Genomic DNA, 20,240 nt, shown 5'->3' with positions numbered 1-20,240 from the left:
GGGGAGCGAGAGGGAGAGAGCAGAAAGTTCCCTTAGCTCCTCCTCCCCCAGTCTCTCACGCCCCTGCCCTGCCCCTGCCTGTGAAACCCAATAACCAAGATCACTCAACAATGCCTTCCCTCCACTGGCTGCATCTTTCCTACACTCAGGAGAGCCAGGGATCCAGTGTCTGCGGGGACTGAGTAGTCAGACCCTGGAGGTGCAGCCTGCTGCGATCAGAGCAAGACAGCTCCCCCAGCGCGCCTGGGCTGCAGCTGGGACCAAGATGGACAAACTTCTCTTCTGGTGCACTCTTCTGTCCTCCCCTGCCCCTTTCCAGGCGGTGGCCCTGGAGCCAGGGGCTGCACCCTCCTGCCCACCGCAGTGCCACTGTGAAGAAGATGGCATCATGCTCACAGTGGATTGTTCAGAGCTGGGGCTCTCCCAAGTCCCCGTCAGCCTGAGCCCTTTAACTGCTTATCTGTAAGTACTGAGCTGTCATTTGCTTTGCAGTGCAAGGGCTGGCCTTGGCGCACGAGGCTAGAGCCCGACCCCACCCCAGCCTCAGCTGCAGCCTGGGCTCAGAATCTGGGGGCCCACTTTGCTGACAGAACATTTCTCCCGTAATTTAGAAACAAAACCAAAAAAAGCAGCTATTATTTCAGGACCTGATGAGCCAGCTCCCCCCTCCTCACCGCGCCCCTCTGCATAATGCTGTTTATACTGTGATGTTATGCGTGCTTTGCTTCTTGATTGCCATGGATCAGAGGAGCTGGTTTGCCAAGCAGATTCTGATTGTTTGAGAGCATAATGGAGTATTTATACTGAGCAATTACTGCCAACTGTCCTCGGACCCTTCTGTCCAGCATTTCAATAGCTGTGATAACCCAGGGCTCTGGGGCTTTCGGTTTGGGTGAGCCACCAGCAGAGCGTCACAGCGGTCCCTTCCAAATGAATAACGTTTCACGAGGCGGTTTGGTGGAAAGACCTTAATTTTCCAAGCGTCGGCCCAGCCCTATTGCTACAGGGCTCAAGTTCCCGGGGATTTTGCTGGGTTGACATTTAGCCCCACAGCTGATCCCTTGAGAACATCCCTGTGCTCTGCCCGAGAGGGCTTGGCAGGGCAGCCTGGGCATTGCGTTGTGAGACAGGCCGGCTTTGGCAGGCCCTGGGAATGCGGCTTTGTGGCTCTATTCACAGCAGGTTTAGCTGTGCTGCAGCAAGGCTGGGAAGATGTTTGACCCCTGAATCCACAGGCAGGGCTGATGCACCGAGGGAGAAATCACCTGGATGGAAGCACCACGTTGTGTAGCTGGCAAGAGCAGTGGGTTGTGCTGAGAGCCCTCGTCAGTGCGGGGGCAGTCTTGCCTAGTGCCTCGAACTGCAGACTTCAGAAGGTGGCAGGAACCCTGGCTCGATTGCCTGGGGCAGGTTGCTGCCTCAGTTTCCCTCTGTGTGAGATGGGCATAAAGACAGCCAAGTGCTTCCAGAGCCCTGGAGGGAGAGGGCTACAGCAGGTGGTTTTGCTGGAGGGGCAGAGTTGGCTTTTAGCCTCCTTGTGTGGCGTCTGTCTTTGGCGGGTCCCATTGGGAATGATGCTTTTCCTCTGTGAGCAGGCGGTAGGAGGGAGCTGTCTAGTGCCAGGTGCTTGTACCTGTGAGGGGACTCCGTGGCATGGCTGTCACCCTGGGGCGTCTCACCCTGAGCACTCGTGGGCCACCTTGGCTCCGTCTGCAGACAACCCTTCCAAGGAGGAGCACCGGGCTTGCGAGCAGGAGAGGCCACAGCACCACAGGATGGCAAAGTAAAGCATCCTTAGGGGCTCGGTGTAGGTCCAGGATTTGGGCAGTCTCCTGCTCCAGCCCTGTGGGGCTGCACACCCTGGGCTCTGTGTAGACACCCCACTTCCCCTCCTGAGCCTCTGCAGGGTCCCTGGGCCCACTGATGCAGCAGCTGTTTGCAGGGCGAGGAGCTGTTTGCAGCTGTGCGGTGTTTGTTAAGACTGCCAGCCTGGTTTGCACGGCTGGGGTCCCTCGCAGGCCCAGCACCCTGGAGAAACAGGCTGTTTCTGGCAGAGGTCAGGCTTCCCCAGCAGTCAGGGTCCTGCTGTTCTCCTGCTGCATCGGTCACTGTCCCTTGGGCCCATCCCAGCAGGGTGAGTGTCGCAGCCCAGACGCTTTGCTGGGCTTTGTGAGGGGAGTTCCCTGGACGTCCATTAACCTGCTCTGCTCAGGGGGTGGCGCCATTGGAAGTGTTTTGGGGGAGCTGCGTGGGCATTGGGATCTCCAGAGCCCGTCGTTGGCTGGAGAAGCCTGGCTGGGGCGGGGGTTGTCCATGGTAAAATACCCCAGGCCCCACGAGGGAAGGACTCGAGCGTCTGGCCCCTTTGCACTGCCTCCCAGGGCCCCTGGGAGAATGCCAGCAAGCAGCCCACATGCTGACACAGCACCTGCCGATTGCAAAGCTGCTGCCTGTAAATTATCACCTGGAGCCGTGTGCGGTACTTACGGGGGATGCCAAAGGGCGCTGCACTCCCCTCTGCCCAGCTCTGCTATGTCACATCAAAGCAGAGTTCTCAGGGCTCCGCTCCCACCACTGGAGCGCAGGTCTGGCAAACTGCTCAGCGCTCTTGCAAACCTGGCCTGAGGCGCAGGCCGGGCGCTGAGCCCTGGGGAACGTTTCTGGCCTTCAGTCCACACTGCGGCACCTGAACAGTGGCTGGGCTTTGGGGAGAGCTGGGAGAGCTAAAATGCTGGTGGCTCATTGGCATGGTGACGTGTGGGTTCAGGAGCTTCGTGTTTGGCACCTGACATGTGGACCTCTTAGCCGCTTCGTGCATCAGTTTCCCTGCCCGTATGACAAGCCTAATTATGCTCACTGCTGTGGAGCAGTTGACTGGCTGAGCAGACAGGAGCTCGGGCTCAGGCATGTCAAACTCAAAGCCTCCTGAGGGCTGCACAAGCAACAGCTAATAGCTGTCAGGGCCACCAGAGAAAATGTTTGTCGATCGGAAAGTTGTAATTGTTTATTACAGATTACGTTTGAGGTGTATTTTATAATATTTTCAGGTCTTGTTGGAATGCAATGCAATAATTTTAATTGAGAGTTTAATACTTCATATGAAAGTTATTGTTTGATAATTTTAGTAAGTGTTCATAAACGGTGATGTGTAGAATTGTTATTCACCCATTTATCGTATTTTTAATTTAAATATAAATTTAAAGTACTCTGTGCCCCAGCCGACTCCCAGCCCTGGGGCTGCTGGGGTTCCCTGGCCTGGCCAGGCCTCTGAGGCTGGAGCTGCTGGTCTAGGGCAATGCCGAGGGGATTTGCAATAGCCACACATGGTTGGCTGGCTGTCCCGGACTGCATGGTGAGGGACGGGGTTAGTGACTCTCAAGTCCTGCCTGTCCTTCCCCAAGTGGTGCATCTCGGCGGTGCTCGAAGCAGGGCCTGCGCCAGGTGCTGGCAGCCTGCTGTGTCCTAGCACGTGTCAGCTGGCAGCACCTTCTTGTAGCTTCGTCCTCTGGGGATGGCCAAGCCCAGTTCCCGGCTGGCGGCAGAGGGGTGATGGAGAGACAGGCAAAGGCTGCAGCTGGAATTTCCCCCCAGCCGAGGCAGAGCGCGATGGAGCCTGCTGCAGAGGGGACAGCTGTCAGGGGCATTTGGAGGAGCCAAGCCCTGCAGTCTCTGCCCGGCTGAGTCCCTGAAGAAACACGGTGCCCAGTGCTGGCCTGTGGGGCTCAGGCTGCAGCCTGGCCCGTCTCCCACAGAATCCTCTCTGTGCTCAGCTACCCAGCAGCAGTGCTCACCCAGTGCCCTGAGAAATACAGGACCCAGTCTAATGGTGCCACAACCTTACCATCCCTCCACCCCCCGGCCCCCCACCCGATTGCAGCACAGACCTCAGACCCCCATGGGCCTTCGCCGGCAGCTTCTCTTCATTCCTGAGCCGTCTCCATGGGAGGGCGGCCGGCTGCTCCCACGAGAGATCTCAGCTGGCTTGGAGGCTTGCAGCAGGCGGCTGGAATTCAGCAGCCTAGTGGGGAATTTGGCTCCCCATTGCCACCTTTCCCCTGCTGGTGGAAACTCGCCGAGGCTCACCCATATTCTGCTCTGCAGCTGCTGCTGCCAGGGCTGGGGGGAGCCAGGCAGGCGAGACTGGGGGCTTGCTCCTCACACCTCCCAGCTGAACTCCGGCTGCCAGGAGCAAGTTCCCCCTGAGCTTGCACATTGCCCTGGCCCTTTCCATGCGCCGTTGGTGTGGTGTGACCAGGAGCAGGGCTGTGCGTGGGGATGGGCAGTTCTCACACTGCTCTGCTGGGCAGACCTGAGCCACGTGCCAGAACCAGAGGGGTTTGGCCGAGCCTTGGCGCCAGCTGCAGTGCCCTGTCTGACCTGGGCAGAGCGACGGGAAAGCAGGGCAGAAAAGCTGCCAGGGCACCCTGGCCCTCACACTGCTGAGTCTGTGTGGCTGGCCAGGGCGTCTGCCTGCCTGCCTGGGCGCAGGGTGAGGAGATGGCTCAGGGCAGGGCTCATTTCTTGGTGTTTGTCACCGAGGGGATCTGCTCCCCCTGCCTCTGCCACGAAGGCTGTGAGCCCGTCTGCTGGCAGCGCCCAGCAGGCTGTGAGCCCGTCTGCTGGCAGCCCCAGCAGGCTGTGAGCCCGTCAGCTGGCAGCGCCCGATAGGCTGTGAGCCTGTCTGCTGGCAGCGCTCAGCAGGCTGTGAGCCCGTCAGCTGGCAGCGCCCGATAGGCTGTGAGCCCGTCTGCTGGCAGCGCCCGATAGGCTGTGAGCCCGTCTGCTGGCAGCGCCCGATAGGCTGTGAGCCCGTCTGCTGGCAGCGCCCAGCAGGCTGTGAACCCGTCAGCTGGCAGCGCCCAGCAGGCTGTGAGCCCGTCTGCTGGCAGCGCCCGATAGGCTGTGAGCCCGTCTGCTGGCAGCGCCCAGCTCGCCTGGCCAAGCCCGCGGGCTGATGCCAGCCCCTGAGGCACAGCCCTCACCTGCTACCCTGGAGCAGAGGCGTGGCACGGATACCTCGCCCCCTCCATCTCAGCAGTGAAAACTCCCTCACTCCAGTTCCCGTCAGCCCCACTCCCTTTGCTCTGGGCACCAGCCCGGATGAGCAGCCAGGCCCCCTGTGCAGTGGCTCTGCCCGAGGGGTGAGCTCCAGCCGCCATGCGGCTCTGACTGCAGCAGGTGCCAGGGACCTGGGGGGGCAGGGCTGTGAGGGGTGCGGAGCCACTCAGGAAACGTGCCTGGGACTTAGGGGAGATGGCTCGAGGGGGTGGGCCCAGCCCCGTCCCTCTTGCTGCCACGTGGCTGAGCACGCAGCGCTGTGCCATGGGGCCGGGCAGCTGTCGAGGGGAAGGGAAGGCCTAGGCTGTTTGAGAAGCACTGAGGCGTGTCCACCTTGCACAGAGCAGGAGCTTCTGGGGGGTAGAGCTGCCCCTGCTTCACACCCCTTTAAAACGGACACGTACCGCCAGCACCCAGACATACGCATAGCTCTGTCCCGGACAGTGTGGCCATTTAGTCTTATACAGCGAGCTACAGCTCGGACATATGTACGTGTATCTCGTATATCGATAGAGAGAAAACTAAATGTATAATGTGTGTCTCAATGCCCTCCCCCTCCCCCACAGCCAAGCACCCCCCCGCCCCCCACTCTGACCCAAGCCTCCTCCTCACCCCTCCCCCACAGCCGAGCACCCCCCGCCCCCCACTCTGACCCAAGCCTCCTCCTCACCCCTCCCCCACAGCCGAGCACCCCCCGCCCCCCACTCTGACCCAAGCCTCCTCCTCACCCCTCCCCCACAGCCGAGCACCCCCCGCCCCCCACTCTGACCCAAGCCTCCTCCTCACCCCTCCCCCACAGCCGAACACCCCCTGCCCCCCACTCTAACCCAAGCCTCCTGCTCACCCCTCCCCCACAGCCAGGCACCCACTCTAACCCAGTTTCCCACCCCTCCCCCACAGCCAGCCCCGACAACCCAATCTCCCTCCCCTCCCCGCAGCAGGGAAGTGCAGCCCTGCCTGTGGCCGGGAAGGGAAAGCCCCCTCAGCAGAGGGCTCCAGACCAAGGCAAGGCCAATGCAGACACCGATGCAGGCCCTGGGACACCACTGCATGCAAACGCAGGAGAGTAGAGCAGCTGGGGCAGCTTGGGAGGTGTGCTCAGGGCAGGGGCTGTCTGTCTCCTGCTGCGCTACCGGCAGCTCTGTGGCAGCGGTCGTGGGGCCAGACCAGAGCCCCTGGCAGAGACAAGCGCTTCTGAGAGTCCTGACGAGTAGGAGTCCCCCAGTGACCAGAGAGCCCCGTTGTCTGTCGCGTCAGGGTGCAGCTCAGGCAGTTTGCACGCAGGTGCTACCTCCACCAGAGGTCAGAGTGGGCCGGGCTGCAGGGGAAACCGGAGGGCAAGTAGCACTTTTAGGGGCAGGGTCCTGTCCCCAGTGGATCACGTTGCCAGCCGTCCAGAGGGCTCCCACTCAGCACCTTCCCTATGGAAATGAGCCCGGCACCAGGAGCCTGGCTGCAGGCTGAGGTGTGACTGCTCTAAAAGGAGGGACGGGGTCTGGCTGCTGAAGCCCCTCACTGCAGTGGGAGTTACTCACAGCCCACCCCAGCATGACACCTCTGGGACACCAAAATCACAGGCAGAGGAAAAGCCTTTCCCACAAATGTGGGGACCTCAGCGGGGGATGTGGAGAACAAGCCCAGAGCCAGCACCAGCTCCCCGGTGTAACGTGACATTTGCTGGAGATGCAGGGAGATCTATCGGCTGGGCCGTGGGACCGGGAGCTGGGATGCCGTGCAGGGCCTGCCGCTGCCTCACCCTCTCTCGGTCCCACCGCAGCTCCCTGCTGAGCAAGGGGAGAGAAGAGTTCACCACCTCGGAGTGGGCAGAATACTGCAGCGGAGCCTCATGGTCACGGTCTTGCAGACAGCCTTGGTCAAAGTGTAGTACCCAGAGGCACTAGACCTCATCTGGGGTGAGGGAAGTCTCTGCTTGAGAGCCGGCTGGCCTTTAGCTCATGTGGCAGAGTGCAGGGTTTTAGACCCTCCGCTGGCAGGTTCTATCCCTGGGGCCAGCAACCCAGGTCTGTCAGCGTTACAAAAGGAAGGAGTTTTAAGCACATGTAATGCCAAGAGACCCAGGTCACCAGCACCAAGGACTGAACCTGTGCTCAGAGGGGCAAAAGGTCAGGGGGCTCACAGCCAAGGCTGTAGAGCAGAGAGAGACTTCACTCACCCTAGTATGAGGTCTCAGTGCCTCTGGGTACTACCCATGGATGTCTGATGTGAGTTGCATGGCTCAGTGCTGGGGGTCCTTCTGCCAACACCTAGGAAGAATTTGCTCACATTTGGCTTCCTATTGCAGGAGTTCAGAGGGACAGCCTCTTGTAACAGGGCCTGCCTGGGAGTCAGAGCAGCTGGGTCTATTCCTGATTCAGCTACCAAACAGGTGCTTGCTTCTGGGCACGCCAGCGTCAGGGGCAGGGCCCTGCTTCTGTGTCCCCTGGTCCCTAATCTACTCACCCAACAAGCTCTGGCCTGCCTGCTAAGGGGTCACTCATGTTTTCCAAGTGCTTTGCAGCCCAGGGGGAGGGAGTTACGGGAGAGAGGAAGGCTGGCCCAGAAGGTTGGGGGAATGGCTACTGGGTTCCACTTTTCTGCTGTGCCCCAAAATTCCTGTGTGACTTTGGACGTGTCCTTGAGTCTGCCTGGCTCAGCTTCACAAGGGACGGGCTGGGCCTCAGTTCCCCATCTGTGCCATGGGGCTGTACAGAGTGGGGCCGCTCCAATAGTCCCGTGAAAGGAGACAGAAGAGGGGCAAAGAATGAGGATCTCAGTGCTGGTTGAATTGTTGGGAACCTCCTGCCCATTGAGCCTCCTAGACGGCGCCTCTGCTCTGGAGTTTGCCCTTTCAGCGCAGTAATTTGCCCCTGCTCATTGGACAGAACACAAATTGCACAGGGCCGAGAATCCCAGTGGTCCTGGGCATCGGACAAACCCGGGACGCATGAGGGTATGTGGGAACTTCCCCTGGCAGCCAGTTACCCCAGCGTTGTCCACAGCAGGGTCTTGCACCCTCCTCTGCAGCGTCTGGCTCTTGGCCAAATCAACGGCCGGAGGCTGGACTGGGCGGATTTCTTGCATTGTTCTCATGTTCTCGGCTCAGTGATTAGAGCTGAGCAAATCATTCCCCTCTCCTCAGTTGTGGAATGGGCAGAACCTCTTCTCGTGTTCCCTGACAGATTGCAACTGCTTTACAGCTGCTCTTCATTTTAAATGGGGCTGTACATTTCCCACTTGGGGTTCAGAGGCCACATGGCATTGATCCTGCTACCCGATTGGACGATGTGTGTTTACTCATGGCCACAGGGTCCAGCATCAGCAATGGATGCATTGAGCGTCACTGCAGCTCAGGGGCTCTGCCATTAGGACAGAGGGGAAGGGAATCATGTGCTCCCCAGCAATGTTCCCGCTAATCTTTTCCATGCATGTGTGGAATAAACTTTTCTGTGTGCACTGAGGCATGTGCGGAGGCGCACCACCAGCAGAAACGCAGGCTGCCAGCTGGGGGTGCTCTGCTCATTGGCTGGGTGGCATTGGCCTCTGGGCTGAACAGCTGCCCAAGTGCTCAGCTTGCAGGGAGCACAGTCCCCAGGGAGTTTGAATGAACACTCGCCAACAGGTTTCTCCATAATCTGCTCTGCTGTAATCCATTCTCAGATGTGCTGCAGTCACTGACCAGGCATCAGGGTGGCTGTAAGCACCTGACCTCTGTCTGTTGGCTGGACAGGCCATGAGATGATGCTGTCTTCATCAAGGAAGTCACCCTGGGACAACAGAAGCCCTATTCCTTGGGCTAAGGAGTCACAGAGGTGGGCAGGTTGTCCGGACACATAAAGGAATAACACAGGCCTCAGATCCAAGCTTTGCCCTCTAAGGCACATAAGTAGCTCTGAGGATCTGGGCCTTCCTGCCTTGTTCAGTTCTCTGGAGCTCGTCTCTGTGGGAAGATGCTCTTGTCCTACCTGCTGTGCCCAAGGACCTTGGCAGCACTGGAAAATGCCAGCGGGACCTGTTCAGTGGATGTGGAAATCTGCACCCAGCATATCGAAGCAGCTTGAGTCAAACCAAGCTGGGCCAGGCATTCCCAGCGCTCCAGCAGGGCAGGCAGCAGTGGGGATGGGGGCTGCCTTCAAAGGCAATGACTGGTAACAGAATGATAATGACCTTCAGCTGTTTGGACTCCCTGATGAGCCTAGGCCAGAGAACAAGCAGAAAAGCAGTGTAATTTCTCATTCCGCCTCCTTCCGCCAAATCCCCAATAGATTTGCCTTAATTCTTCATCATCTGCCATTGCCTGGGAATCGGGCTTGTAAGAGAAACCAAACATCAACCAAAAAGCAACCCCAGAACCACAGAGGCCGGGCATGTGCTTCTCAATGGTTTTATTCAACCACCCAGAATCATGTGATTTAATTACCAGCCGTACAGCAGCCAGATGGCCGGATGATTGTCTACAGAATGAACGGGAAGCTTTTCAATCTCAGGAGACTGAAGGCTAAAAGCAAGACCTCCACAGTGCATGGATGACAATATGGTTGCTGCTCTTTCACCTGCATCCTTTCAGACCATCTTAAGTGTCTTCACTGAGGCATATGAGAATCTCGGCCTTACACTGAACATCAGAAAGACCGAGGTGCTCCAACGGGACAATCTCATGCACCTTCTACTGAAGTCAACAGAGAACTGCTGGAAAATGTGGAGCACTTCCCTTACCTTTCTGCTAAAGTGGGCATTGATGCAGAAATGCAGCATTGTCTGAGCTGTGCAAGCTCTGCTTTCGCCCACCAGAGACAAAGGGTCTTCAATAACTGGGACATCTATCCCAAGACAAAGCTCCTTGTATATTGTGTGGTGAGTTTCTGAGTTGGAGGAAGGGCAAAGGAGCATTGGGGGCTGGCAGAAGCAGTATAAGGACATGCTGAAGGCACATATGGAAAAAGCGCAGCATCGGAGTCGACAGTTGGGAGAACCTTGCCCAAGACCATCGCTGGTGGAGAGCAGTAATTCATGACGGGGTGGCGCATTTGAGAGGTCCCGCTGCAGTGCAGATGTGGAGAGGTGGAGAAGTTTCTTCTTCATCAAAAACTACCCCACATCCCTCCAACAGCTACCAACCCCCGCCCCATCTGTGATAGAATCAGCAACTCCAGAATGGGGCTGATCAGCCATCAATCGACTCACAAATAGCAGGGTGACATGAAGACGTCCTCCGCAGCCAGGACTCCCTAGCCCAGGGCTCTGCAACCTGTGACTCTGGAGCCACACATGGAAAAACCCTTCTGATCATGTTCAATAAACGATGAACGTCCAAAAGCCCCCAAAATGAACAACTCATATCTAAAGAGCAAACGCTATGTGATCTCCAGACCTTGGATAACTCCCCCTTTAATATGCTCAGTGCATTGTGGGACAAGATATTGTGTCTGTGTTTTGATCATGTTGATCGTGTCTTGATTTCAGAAAGGAAAAGGAAACTTGTGGGATTCCAGCTTTGAAGGGCGACACACATTTTGAGAAAGAAAGCTGAAATTAAACGTGAAGTAAAATTTGTGTAATTAAAGTGGGGTTGGAATAGCATCAAAAAAAGAGGAAGATTGAAGATGAAAACAGGGAATTTCCAACTGAATGGCCCCAATCCTTTCCATTATATCGAGTTCGGCTGGGCTCCCTTTCTCTTGCCTGCATTTTTTGGTGTTGGTAACTTTTTCATTGTAACCGCAAAGCATTTTCTCAAGCACTCTGCTTTTGATGAACAGTATCCAGCTGGAGATGCCAGAAGAAGGCTGTGGAGGAGCAGAGCAAAGTAAGAACACACTCACTAAACGGATGGAATCAGCAAGTAGCATAACTGTGGCTAGTATTGTGGCAACTCAAGAGATCATGAAATGAGGAAACCCATTCACGGATGGCGAATGTGTACAGGAGTGCTTTATCAGAGCGTCAGAGCGGCTGCAACTGTTCACAGTCTAGCATCCCCCAGAGAGAGAAAGACGACTTGGGAGTGAAAGTCAGGAAGTCAGTGGTACAAACACATACACATAAAGTGCAAGGAAACAGAATATGTAAAAATTTTGTGAACGTCCTGCAGTAAGCATGCATTGCATTAGAAAGCACTGTGTGTGCCCTGGTCTTAAAATAGGGGTGACGAAATGAACGGCTCGACACTAGTTATTAAGAGCTGTTTCGTATTCACGTGCACTGCAGCTCTTAAATTATTGATTTTTTTGCCGAATTTGAAAAAAATGGCTCTTCTTGCTATTTCGGTTGCCGACCGCTGCCGTTGCCCCTTGCAGGCTACATTTGGCTAAGGGTAGGAAAACCCTCAAGACTCTGGGAGGAACTGATTGGCTCCTTCCCTTCTAATTGCAATCATGAGTTGGGCTGCTGAAGATGGTGGACGGGAATAGTCTATTTGGCTGAACTGAAAAACTCGGGAGGAAAAACTGTTTTGGTTCAATCTAAAAGAGAAAGAAATTGAAGTTTTTGAAGAAATGATTTCTTTTTGTTTCAGGTCCAATGAAAAGTGCAGTTCAACCCAGAAGTAACCACTTCATATCTCAGACGTGTTTTTCCTTTAAAATAAATAAATAATTTGGCAAATTTGATGTAAATGTGCAAAATGTGTCCGGTGACTTGGACCTGCATAGTCAGTTGGAAAAAAAGTGTCATCAGAAGAATTTTGCCCAAGTACTGTCACAATACCTATGTCTGGGCCAGACAAGAGGAGGGAGAATTAGCCAGGATGTTTCAAAGATACTGAATTTCCCAAGTTCAATCAAGAGATCAGTGTGGAAATCAGTTTCTGTGAAACACAGACTATCACCAGTTTTTTCAAAGAAAATGTTTGGGGTGAACTCTGAATTGACTTTTGAAGCAAGACATAGACTTAACAGTTCAGCCATTGTTTGAAATGATTTCTGGCAGTGGTGGGGAAAAGGGATAAAACAGGTTTTCATCAGAATATGCAGTTTTGTCAAAACAGAAATATTTTACGAGAGCATGTCAATTTGCATGGACTTTTTTTTTTTAGGGAAAAAGTTTAAATTAAAAAGGAGTGTTTTGTTTGGCTATTGTTTGATTCTGTCTAGTCTGATGTTCTCCTTTCATTTAATATTCACCTTTAAACAAAAATTCCTCATTTTAATTCATTATAATAATAGATTGATGTATCTTACACTTAATAGCTGTGTCTACACGTGCATGCTACTTCGAAGTAGCGGCACTAACTTCGAAATAGCGCCCGTTGTGGCTACACGCGTCGGGCGCTATTTCGAAGTTAACTTCGACGTTAGGCGGCGAGACGTCGAAGTCGCTAACCTCATGAGGGGATCGGAATAGCGCCCTACTTCGACGTTCAACGTCAAAGTAGGGAACGTGTAGACGATCCGCGTCCCGCAACGTCGAAATTGTGGGGTCCTCCATGGCAGCCATCAGCTGGGGGGTTGAGAGACGCTGTCTCTCCAGCCCGTGCGGGGCTGTATGGTCACCGTGTGCAGCAGCCCTTAGCCCAGGGCTTCTGGCTGCTGCTGCTGCAGCGGGGGATTCATGCTGCATGCACAGGGTCTGCAACCAGTTGTCGGCTCTGTGGATCTTGTGTTGTTTAGTGCAAGTGTGTCTGGGAGGGGCCCTTTAAGGGAGCAGCTGGCTGTTGAGTCCACCCTGTGACCCTGTCTGCAGCTGTGCCTGGCACCCTTATTTCGATGTGTGCTACTGTGGCGTGTAGACGTTCCCTCGCAGCGCCTATTTCGATGTGGTGCTGCGCAACGTCGATGTTGAACATCGACGTTGCCAGCCCTGGAGGACGTGTAGACGTTATTCATCGAAATAGGCTACTTCGATGTAGGCTTCACGTGTAGACATAGCCAATAATGGAGACTAATATTTTATATCTCAACATTATTTAAATGGAAAACTGCAATAAGGGGTTGATATTTCCAAAGCAAAGCCTTTTAGAATGGTGCTGTGGTAGATTTTGTATTTTGTCCCAATCTGTAATGAAAGGCGCTTTAGCAATGTGAGAGAAAAGGGCCCTTCTCCTGCCAGCTCCTCCTAGCTCCTTCTCTGCTGCATCTCCACCCTCCCACTCTCCCCGGAGGTGGCAGCTTTATTTGTCCTAGCCTGGAAGCTGTTGGGGGCAGAGGGACCTCCTCATCCATAAATACAGCACCTGCTGGGGTTTGCATACTACTCTGCAGCACACTGGCCCAGAGGGTCTTTGTGCCCATCTGGGGTTGGCCCATGCAGAAGGCTCCCAGCTTCCTAGTGCTGCTAGCGAGGAGAGGAAGCTGCTTAGGCAAAGGAGCGGAAAGTGTCACTTTGCTGTTGCTCCGCTTGGGTTCTCTCCCTCCCAGGGGTGAGAAGAAACCCTGTGCATTACTTTGGTTGGACAAAGGCCAGCCTGGACTTTCTACGCTAATACCTTAGCAGCCATTCAACCGGCAGTGCTAACCTTGGGGCTAGGCCTCACCTTCTGAGCAATACGCCGCAGGACCTGCCCTGCCACACCTAGCCCACACTCTGGCTCAGGAGAAGAAACAAGAAACTCCGCCATGGACTGTGGCGGAACCATTAGTGCCGACTCTGTGAGTGCCCTCGGGCTGGAGCACTCACATGGGAAAAATCAGTGGGTCCAGAGCACCCGCTAGTGCCGGGCTCCCCTGCCTCTGGCGTGCCTACGGTGCAGGGACGAGAGTAACGCGTGCCAAGCTCCAGGAGCCGCTCAGCCTGTAGGGAGCCTTTGTTCACAGCTAGAATTCCCGTGTAAAGACCACACAGTGTCGTCTGGAAGGCAGCGTTCTACTCCAGTGGCGAGTGCAAGGGAGTAGTAACTGAGAGCTCCAGGTTCTCCAGTTGCCTCATGCACGTTGTTCAGGGTACGCTCTTGCATCCGGGCCTCTGTAAAAAGGGCATTGCACCAGCACTGGGAGAAAGGTGCAGGTTGGGGGCGGCTGAAACAATTTCAAGTTCAGCTGGAGTTTGACTCTTTGTTTCTGCTGGAGAAAAAGTGTCTTGGACTGTTGTGTTCTGGGAAAACAGGAGGGTTTGCAATGGCTCTTTAAAACACAAGTCCCACCTGCCTTCGCATCCACCTGCAACAGCGAGTGGCCACACCTGGCCTGACATCGGCGACTTCGTGGGGCTTGGGCTCCCACACTAAAAATAAAGGGGAGATGCAGCAGCTGTGCCTGCAGCTTGGGCTCTGGGCCAGGGCACGCCATCGACCTGGGCTCAGAGGCTCGCTGAGATGAGCTGAGCGGATACACCTGAGTGACAGCTGCAGGTTTGCAAGAGAGCTGCTCTTCACATGCACACTGCCTCGAAGCCTGGCAGAGAGGGGCCAGGCGCAGGCCTGACTGGAGAACGTACACCCGTAGCTGGGATGCTCGCCAGGGGCACTGGGCATGGGAGAGCTGGCTTTGTGAAAGGCCAGACACTGCCCCTGGCGTCCTGACGCCCCCTCCTGCCTGCCGGCCTGTGCCGCTCCCTCCTCCCAGGGTAAGCGGTGCATGGCAGCGTCCCTCCCCCCTTGCAGAAGCAGCTCATCAATCTGCCCAGGGTGATGAAAAGCTTGCGTGTGCGGCCCTTGGGTCGGCATGGGAGGAGCTCTACCTGGCGATCAAAGGAGTGGAGGGTTTGCTTTGAAAAGTTCTTTGATTCTGGCAGAGGCACTGTGCCAGAGGGTGGCTCACGCAGGCAGCTCCCCCGCTGCACCTGCCGAAGCCAAGGAGCTGGAGACACGGCACAGCCCAGGCTGGAGCGAAACCAGACCCCCCTGCTCCCTCCCCACTCCTGGGTGGGCGCTCAGGGGGTAATAGGATGGCAGCGTGCTGGGTGGGGCCACACGCCCTGTGGAAAACACTCCGTGGGTGCAGCAGTGTGTCAGCAGAGCTGGGGATGGGGTCTGTCGTGTTAGGCTCTGCACACGCATCCACGCAGGCTTTGGGAGCTGCCCCGGCACGCACACGCCAACGGCCAGCCAGTGAGCACGGTGCACAGGCGGGTGCAGGCCCTGAGCACGGTGGCCCCGTTGCATGCGTGCTCAGCAGCTCTCTCGGTTCACCAGTTGAGGCCCCTCGTCAGGTTCTTTGTTCGCGCCCAAAGGAGAGCACGGAGGGGCAGGAGCAGGTGGAGGTGCCTGGGGAGGTTCCTGGGGCACCACCCACTCTCCTTCCCGCGTACCAGGGAGCAAGCACACAGCTGCTGCTGCAGTTTCCCAGCTGGGCGCCGGCTGCAGGGGCGGGCACCTCTCCAGTGGCGAGGAGATAACGAGTCATGTGCCCAGCGGCCAGGAGGGGCCTTCGAACAGCTGGTGTGTGATGTGGCAGGGAGGGGGTGCGGCGGAGGGACACGCAGGTGACAGGCCAAAGCACCGAGCCGGGACCATGATCTCTGCTGCAGCATTCGAACAGCTGCAAGCGCCAGGCTGAGGGATTTGCCTGGCCACGGCCGGGGAGGGGCGGTTGTGAGGTGACTGGCACTGGCTGGGCAGAGGGGAGAGGCGGCTCTCCACTCTGCAGGCTGGGAGGAGCAGCAGGACTTGGATGCGGCCTGCGCGCGAGGATCTCGGAGGGGACGCTACGGGCTGCAGCGATGGGCTGGATGGGGCGTGGTAGGAAGCAGGGGCTCGCGGGAGGCTGCAGAGCTCGGTGCTGGCCAGGGGAAGCCCAGGCGGGCGGCTGGACGCTCTCCGGGAGGTGCCAGCAGGCGGGTGGGCATTTCAGGTTGGACAGGAGATGTCGGGAGAGAGGCCGGCCTGTGAGCGGGGCCCAGGAGCAACTCCCACCAGCACTGCTGTGCGTGAGCTCACGCAGCAGAGGCGAAGGGGCAGGGCTCTGGGCTGCTCTCCCTGGGGCAGTGCTCGTGGGATGCCTCCCCAGGTCCACGTCAGCTGCATTGCACTGGTGGGCAACACCAGGCCAGGTGCTGGACTTTGAAGTCCAGCAAGGCGCCAGACGAGATTTGTGAGGGCCCTGCCTGTCCCAGGCCAAGCTGAGCGGACCAGACAGTCCAGGCCTGTCCCTCATTTCCAAGTGCAGGCCGGGCCCTGACAGAGCAGGGGGACAGAGCTGCTTGCCCAGAGAAGCAGCTTCCCTGAGGGGTCTTTCCAGGTCTCCCCCCAGTTCCCTTCCCCTCTCTTCTTCCGATTCCTTTCTAGCTCTGCCTGGCCCCCCTTGAAGACCAGAGGGATTCTGAAGTCAAAAGCAGTTCAAACCCCTCCTGGAGCGGAGTGGTGAGCCTAACCTGTAAGTCAGGTTCCTGGCACACCTGTCTCTTCATGAGGGTCCCACTGCAAAGAGGCCCCTGGGAAACCAACCGGTGTCTTCCCGGCAACATTCCCTCCAGCAAAGGGAAGGGGAGCCCCAGGCCCACTGCGGCGTGCTCAGGGCTGTGCACACAAAGGGATCACCGGGGCAAGTCAGAAAGGCAATGTCAGGCAGGCAGGTAGAGGTGTGTGTGCGGCAGGGCAGGCGTGATTTGGAGCTCATGTTTAACGGGGATTCACTCTGCAGCATCGTCATAATGTTGTGAAGACCAAGACTACAGTAAAGTTGAAAAAAGAACTAGTTAAATTCCTGGGGGACAGGTCTGCAAATAGCTACGAGCCAGGATGGGCACGGACGGTGCCCCTGGCCTCTGTTTACAAGAGGTCGGAAATGGGCGACAGGGAGTGGATCGCTTGATGATTCCCTGTTCTGTTCATTCCCCGTGGGGCACTGGCATTGGCCGCTGTCGGAAGACAGGACGCTGGGCCAGATGGACCTATGGTCTGACCCAGTGCGGCTGTTCTAATGTTCGTATGTTCTTATCGTGTGGCCGCGGTGAGGTGCTAGGAAGCACTGGGCTGTGCACACAAGGGTGGATTGGTGTCGTCATTTTGAAATGCAGCACGAGGGACGGGGAGGAGCTGGGCAGTGTGCAAAGCTAGTATTGGACTGGGTCATATAATGAGACTGCCCACAGTGGCATATGGCCCACTCACAGCTGCTACTAGCAAATATCTCCCATGGCTGCTGATGGGACACTAGCTGGCGAGGGTCTGAGTTGTTTCACAGACATCTTTCCCAGGTGTCCAGCTGGTGGGTTTTGCTCAGGGTCCAACTGATTGCCAGATCTGTGGTCCGGAGGGAATTTTCCCCTGGGTCAGATTGGCAGAGACTAGGGGTAGGTCTGCACAGCAAAGTTATTTCGAAATAACAGCCATTAGCTCAAAGTAACTATCCTAGTGTCTACACAACGCAATCGTGTACATTCGAAAGAGCGGTTGGCTTATTTAGAAATCGGTGAACCTCATTCTGCACAGGACAGTGCCTATTTTCAAAATAGGTGCTGTTAAGACAGGGAATAGCGCCTATTTCGAGATAAGCCACAGTGCACCCAGTGGCTCCATTTTGAAATAGTATCCCTGTGTGAAGCTGCTGCGTTTCGAAGTAGCTCAGTGCTCAAATGCATTTTTGTGTGTAGCAGCGTTATTTCCAAACAAGCTATTTCTGAAAGGCTCTTCTGGAGCAGCTTATTTCGGAATAAGGCTGCTGTGTAGACAGACCCCAGGTTTGTGTGTTTGTTGGTTGTTTTGCCCTGCTTTGTTGCAGGGGTCAAGGGTCATCTGCTGGTTTGAATGACGGTAAATGTGGACTTGCTGAAACTTGAAGTCTTTAGACCATGATTTGAGGATGTCAGTAACTCAGCCAGAGGTCTGGGGCCTGCTGCAGGAGTGGGTGGATGAAGGTCTGGGCCCTGCAGCGTGCAGGTCAGCCAATGACCAAACGGTTCCTTCTGGCCTTAAAGCCGAGGAGTCTATGTCGGCCCAAGAACAAATGGAGGTGAAAGGCCCATCAGCAAATTTGGGCTGAAAATGAGGGTTTTAGCCATCAGAGGAGGGAGGCCTGGGGACATTCTCCCAGTAGGTGCAGTGGGGACAAATCAGCTAGCAGGTTTTAAGATGGCTCTCGCTAAGTTTAAGAATGGGCTGATGTGATGGGTTGCCTGGGATAGCCAGGACTGGACTCAGGGACCCAGAAGTCCCATCCTATCCTGTGCTCTTATGGGTCTATAAAATCGAAATGAAATCTGGGGGAAGCACAAGCTGTGTGGAGGAAAAGTACTATCGCACAAGTCAGAGCTCCTACCTCGTACGCTTCACCAGCACCTGTCAAAGCACAATGCAGCCCAAGATCTCCGATGTGAGTCCCAGTTTGGGAGGGACTGGTTCAAACTCTGGGCATTACTGGCTGGATGTGAGTTCTGGTTTTCAGATGTTGTAAATGTGAGTTGTCGGAGCTAGTCCCCCTTCTATAGCTGGGTTTGCATGCCCAGTCCTGCTGGAGGACGTGTCTCCCGGCTACTGCTAGGCGAGTGCATTGTTCCTCTTTCATGTCTCACACACAATGCAGGATTTATTAGTGACAAAAAGATGAAAGCTGGAGGTCTTGATTTATTGGTGGGGGGGGGGTTAAGAACATGCCAGAACATGAGAGCGACTGTATGCCATCAGTTGGAGTAAAATCCACCCCAGGAATTCTCTGCACGCAGGTTAGGCTGAGCTGCTGCCATCATACAAAGATGCCGCTCTTTCTAGAGCCTCCTTCCCCCACAGCAGCCTGCTCTGTGCCTCAGTTTCCCTATCTGTACAATGCAAATCCTCCTGACTTCCTTTGTGAAGCAACTTGAGATGATGAGGTGTGTGTGCCACAGGAGATCTGTTAATGCTCCTCCAGAGCTCTTCAGCCCTAGAGCTGGGCTCCTTCATTTAAAACCTCTTTTTAAAACTGCCTTAACACCCCATGTGGGGTGTTTGCTATCTGCTAAAAAGAAGCGTGGTATGAGTCTGACACCGCTACCCCTTGCAGCCCCTCAGGCTACAGCCATTCTGCTGCCCTATTTCGAAATAAGATATTTTAAAACAACTGTTTCGAACGTCTTATTTTGAAAGAACACAACTACGCACAGAGGCTGTGTCTACACTTGCTTTTCTCTTTCGAAAGAGGCACACAAATGAGGGAAAGAAGAAATTTGGAAATACATATTTGGAAAGAAGAAAAGCAGTGTAGACGCAGGTCTTTCGAAAGTAAACCCATCTTCGAAAGACCCCTTCTTCCTGAAACAAAACAGGCCTTATTCCTCCCACGTGGAGGGAAGCTAGTGAGGAAAGTAAAAGGGGATACTGTACACGGTGGAGAGGACCAAGGGAAGAGCTGGACTGGAGCCTGGCCAGGACGGGAGGGGCCCGTGGAACCTGGACTCTTGTTGGCAGGCTATGAAGTCTCAGATCTCGGCTGGACTCTCAGGCATCTGCCCTGTGATTAGCCTGGCAGGGGCTGAACATCGGTGCAAGGTGTTGGATCCCAGCCCGTGGCTCCTGAATGGATCGCAACAGGTTTCCAGGGTCTCCCCACGCTCCCCAGCCCGGCTTGTTGGCAGCACTCCCTGCTCTGGGCTTTGCACTGGCCTGACGCAGAGGAGGAGCACCCCTGGGTGAGACACTGGGGGGTGGTCAGGCTGGAGAGGACCGGACTCATCTGGGCTCTTTTTGCCTGGTGGGGGATGTCTGCACAGCCGTGGACACCTGCTGCTGCCTCAGGTCAGTGTGCTCGTGGCACTCTGGATGGTTCGGCTCAGGGTGCAGCCTGGACCCTCGGCCCCTCCCCTTGTAGGTCCCAAAGGCCAGGTACCACCCAAGCCCATAATCTCCACCACAGTGCAGCCCAAGCCAGAGCCAGCTAACATGGGCCAGCCACAGGTGCTGTATGGACGTCCTTTAGGATCCCCTGCTGGTTCCTACCACGCTGGTCTGCCACCAGCACCACCTCTGAAGCACGCTGGGTGCCACTGAACCACTGCTGGGCTGGGCTGGGCTGGGCTGGGCTGGGCTGCACAACTGGACAGGAGGGGAAATCTGCGTTCCTCTGACGTCTGCACACTTGAGCAGCCCAGGAACTCTGGGCAATGCTCTACAGTAGGCCCCCGAGTTGCGCGAGGGTTGCAGTCCTGCTCACCTCGCGTAACTCAAATTTCGCACAAGTCGGGGGGAGCCGGGAACCTGGCTCCCAGCTCCCCTGGGCTTGCGGGAGCCGGGGGAAGCCAAGGAGAAGCCACAGCAGTGGCTGTCTGCCCGCCCGGCTCTCTAAGCTTGGAGAGCTGCCCAGGCAGAAACCGCGGCAGAGCGGCTTCTCCCCAGCTTCCCC

The 20,240-nt window shown here is 56.0% G+C and overlaps 1 protein-coding gene across 1 annotated transcript in view; it reads left to right on the top strand.

Moving 5' to 3' along the window:
- The first annotated feature begins 250 nt into the window (after positions 1 to 250).
- The window catches only part of LGR6 (leucine rich repeat containing G protein-coupled receptor 6), a 252,963-nt gene continuing 232,973 nt past the window's right edge, over positions 251 to 20,240 (top strand). The window contains exon 1 of the mRNA XM_074977509.1: positions 251 to 462. Coding sequence (XP_074833610.1) covers positions 266 to 462 — 197 coding nt within the window. The 5' untranslated portion in view covers positions 251 to 265. The remainder of the gene's footprint in view (positions 463 to 20,240) is intronic.

Source organism: Carettochelys insculpta, chromosome 26 (genome assembly GCF_033958435.1).
Source record: "Carettochelys insculpta isolate YL-2023 chromosome 26, ASM3395843v1, whole genome shotgun sequence".
NCBI lineage: Eukaryota > Metazoa > Chordata > Testudines > Carettochelyidae > Carettochelys > Carettochelys insculpta.
Note: the sequence above shows the minus strand (reverse complement) of the source record. Positions and strands in the feature narration are given on the sequence as shown.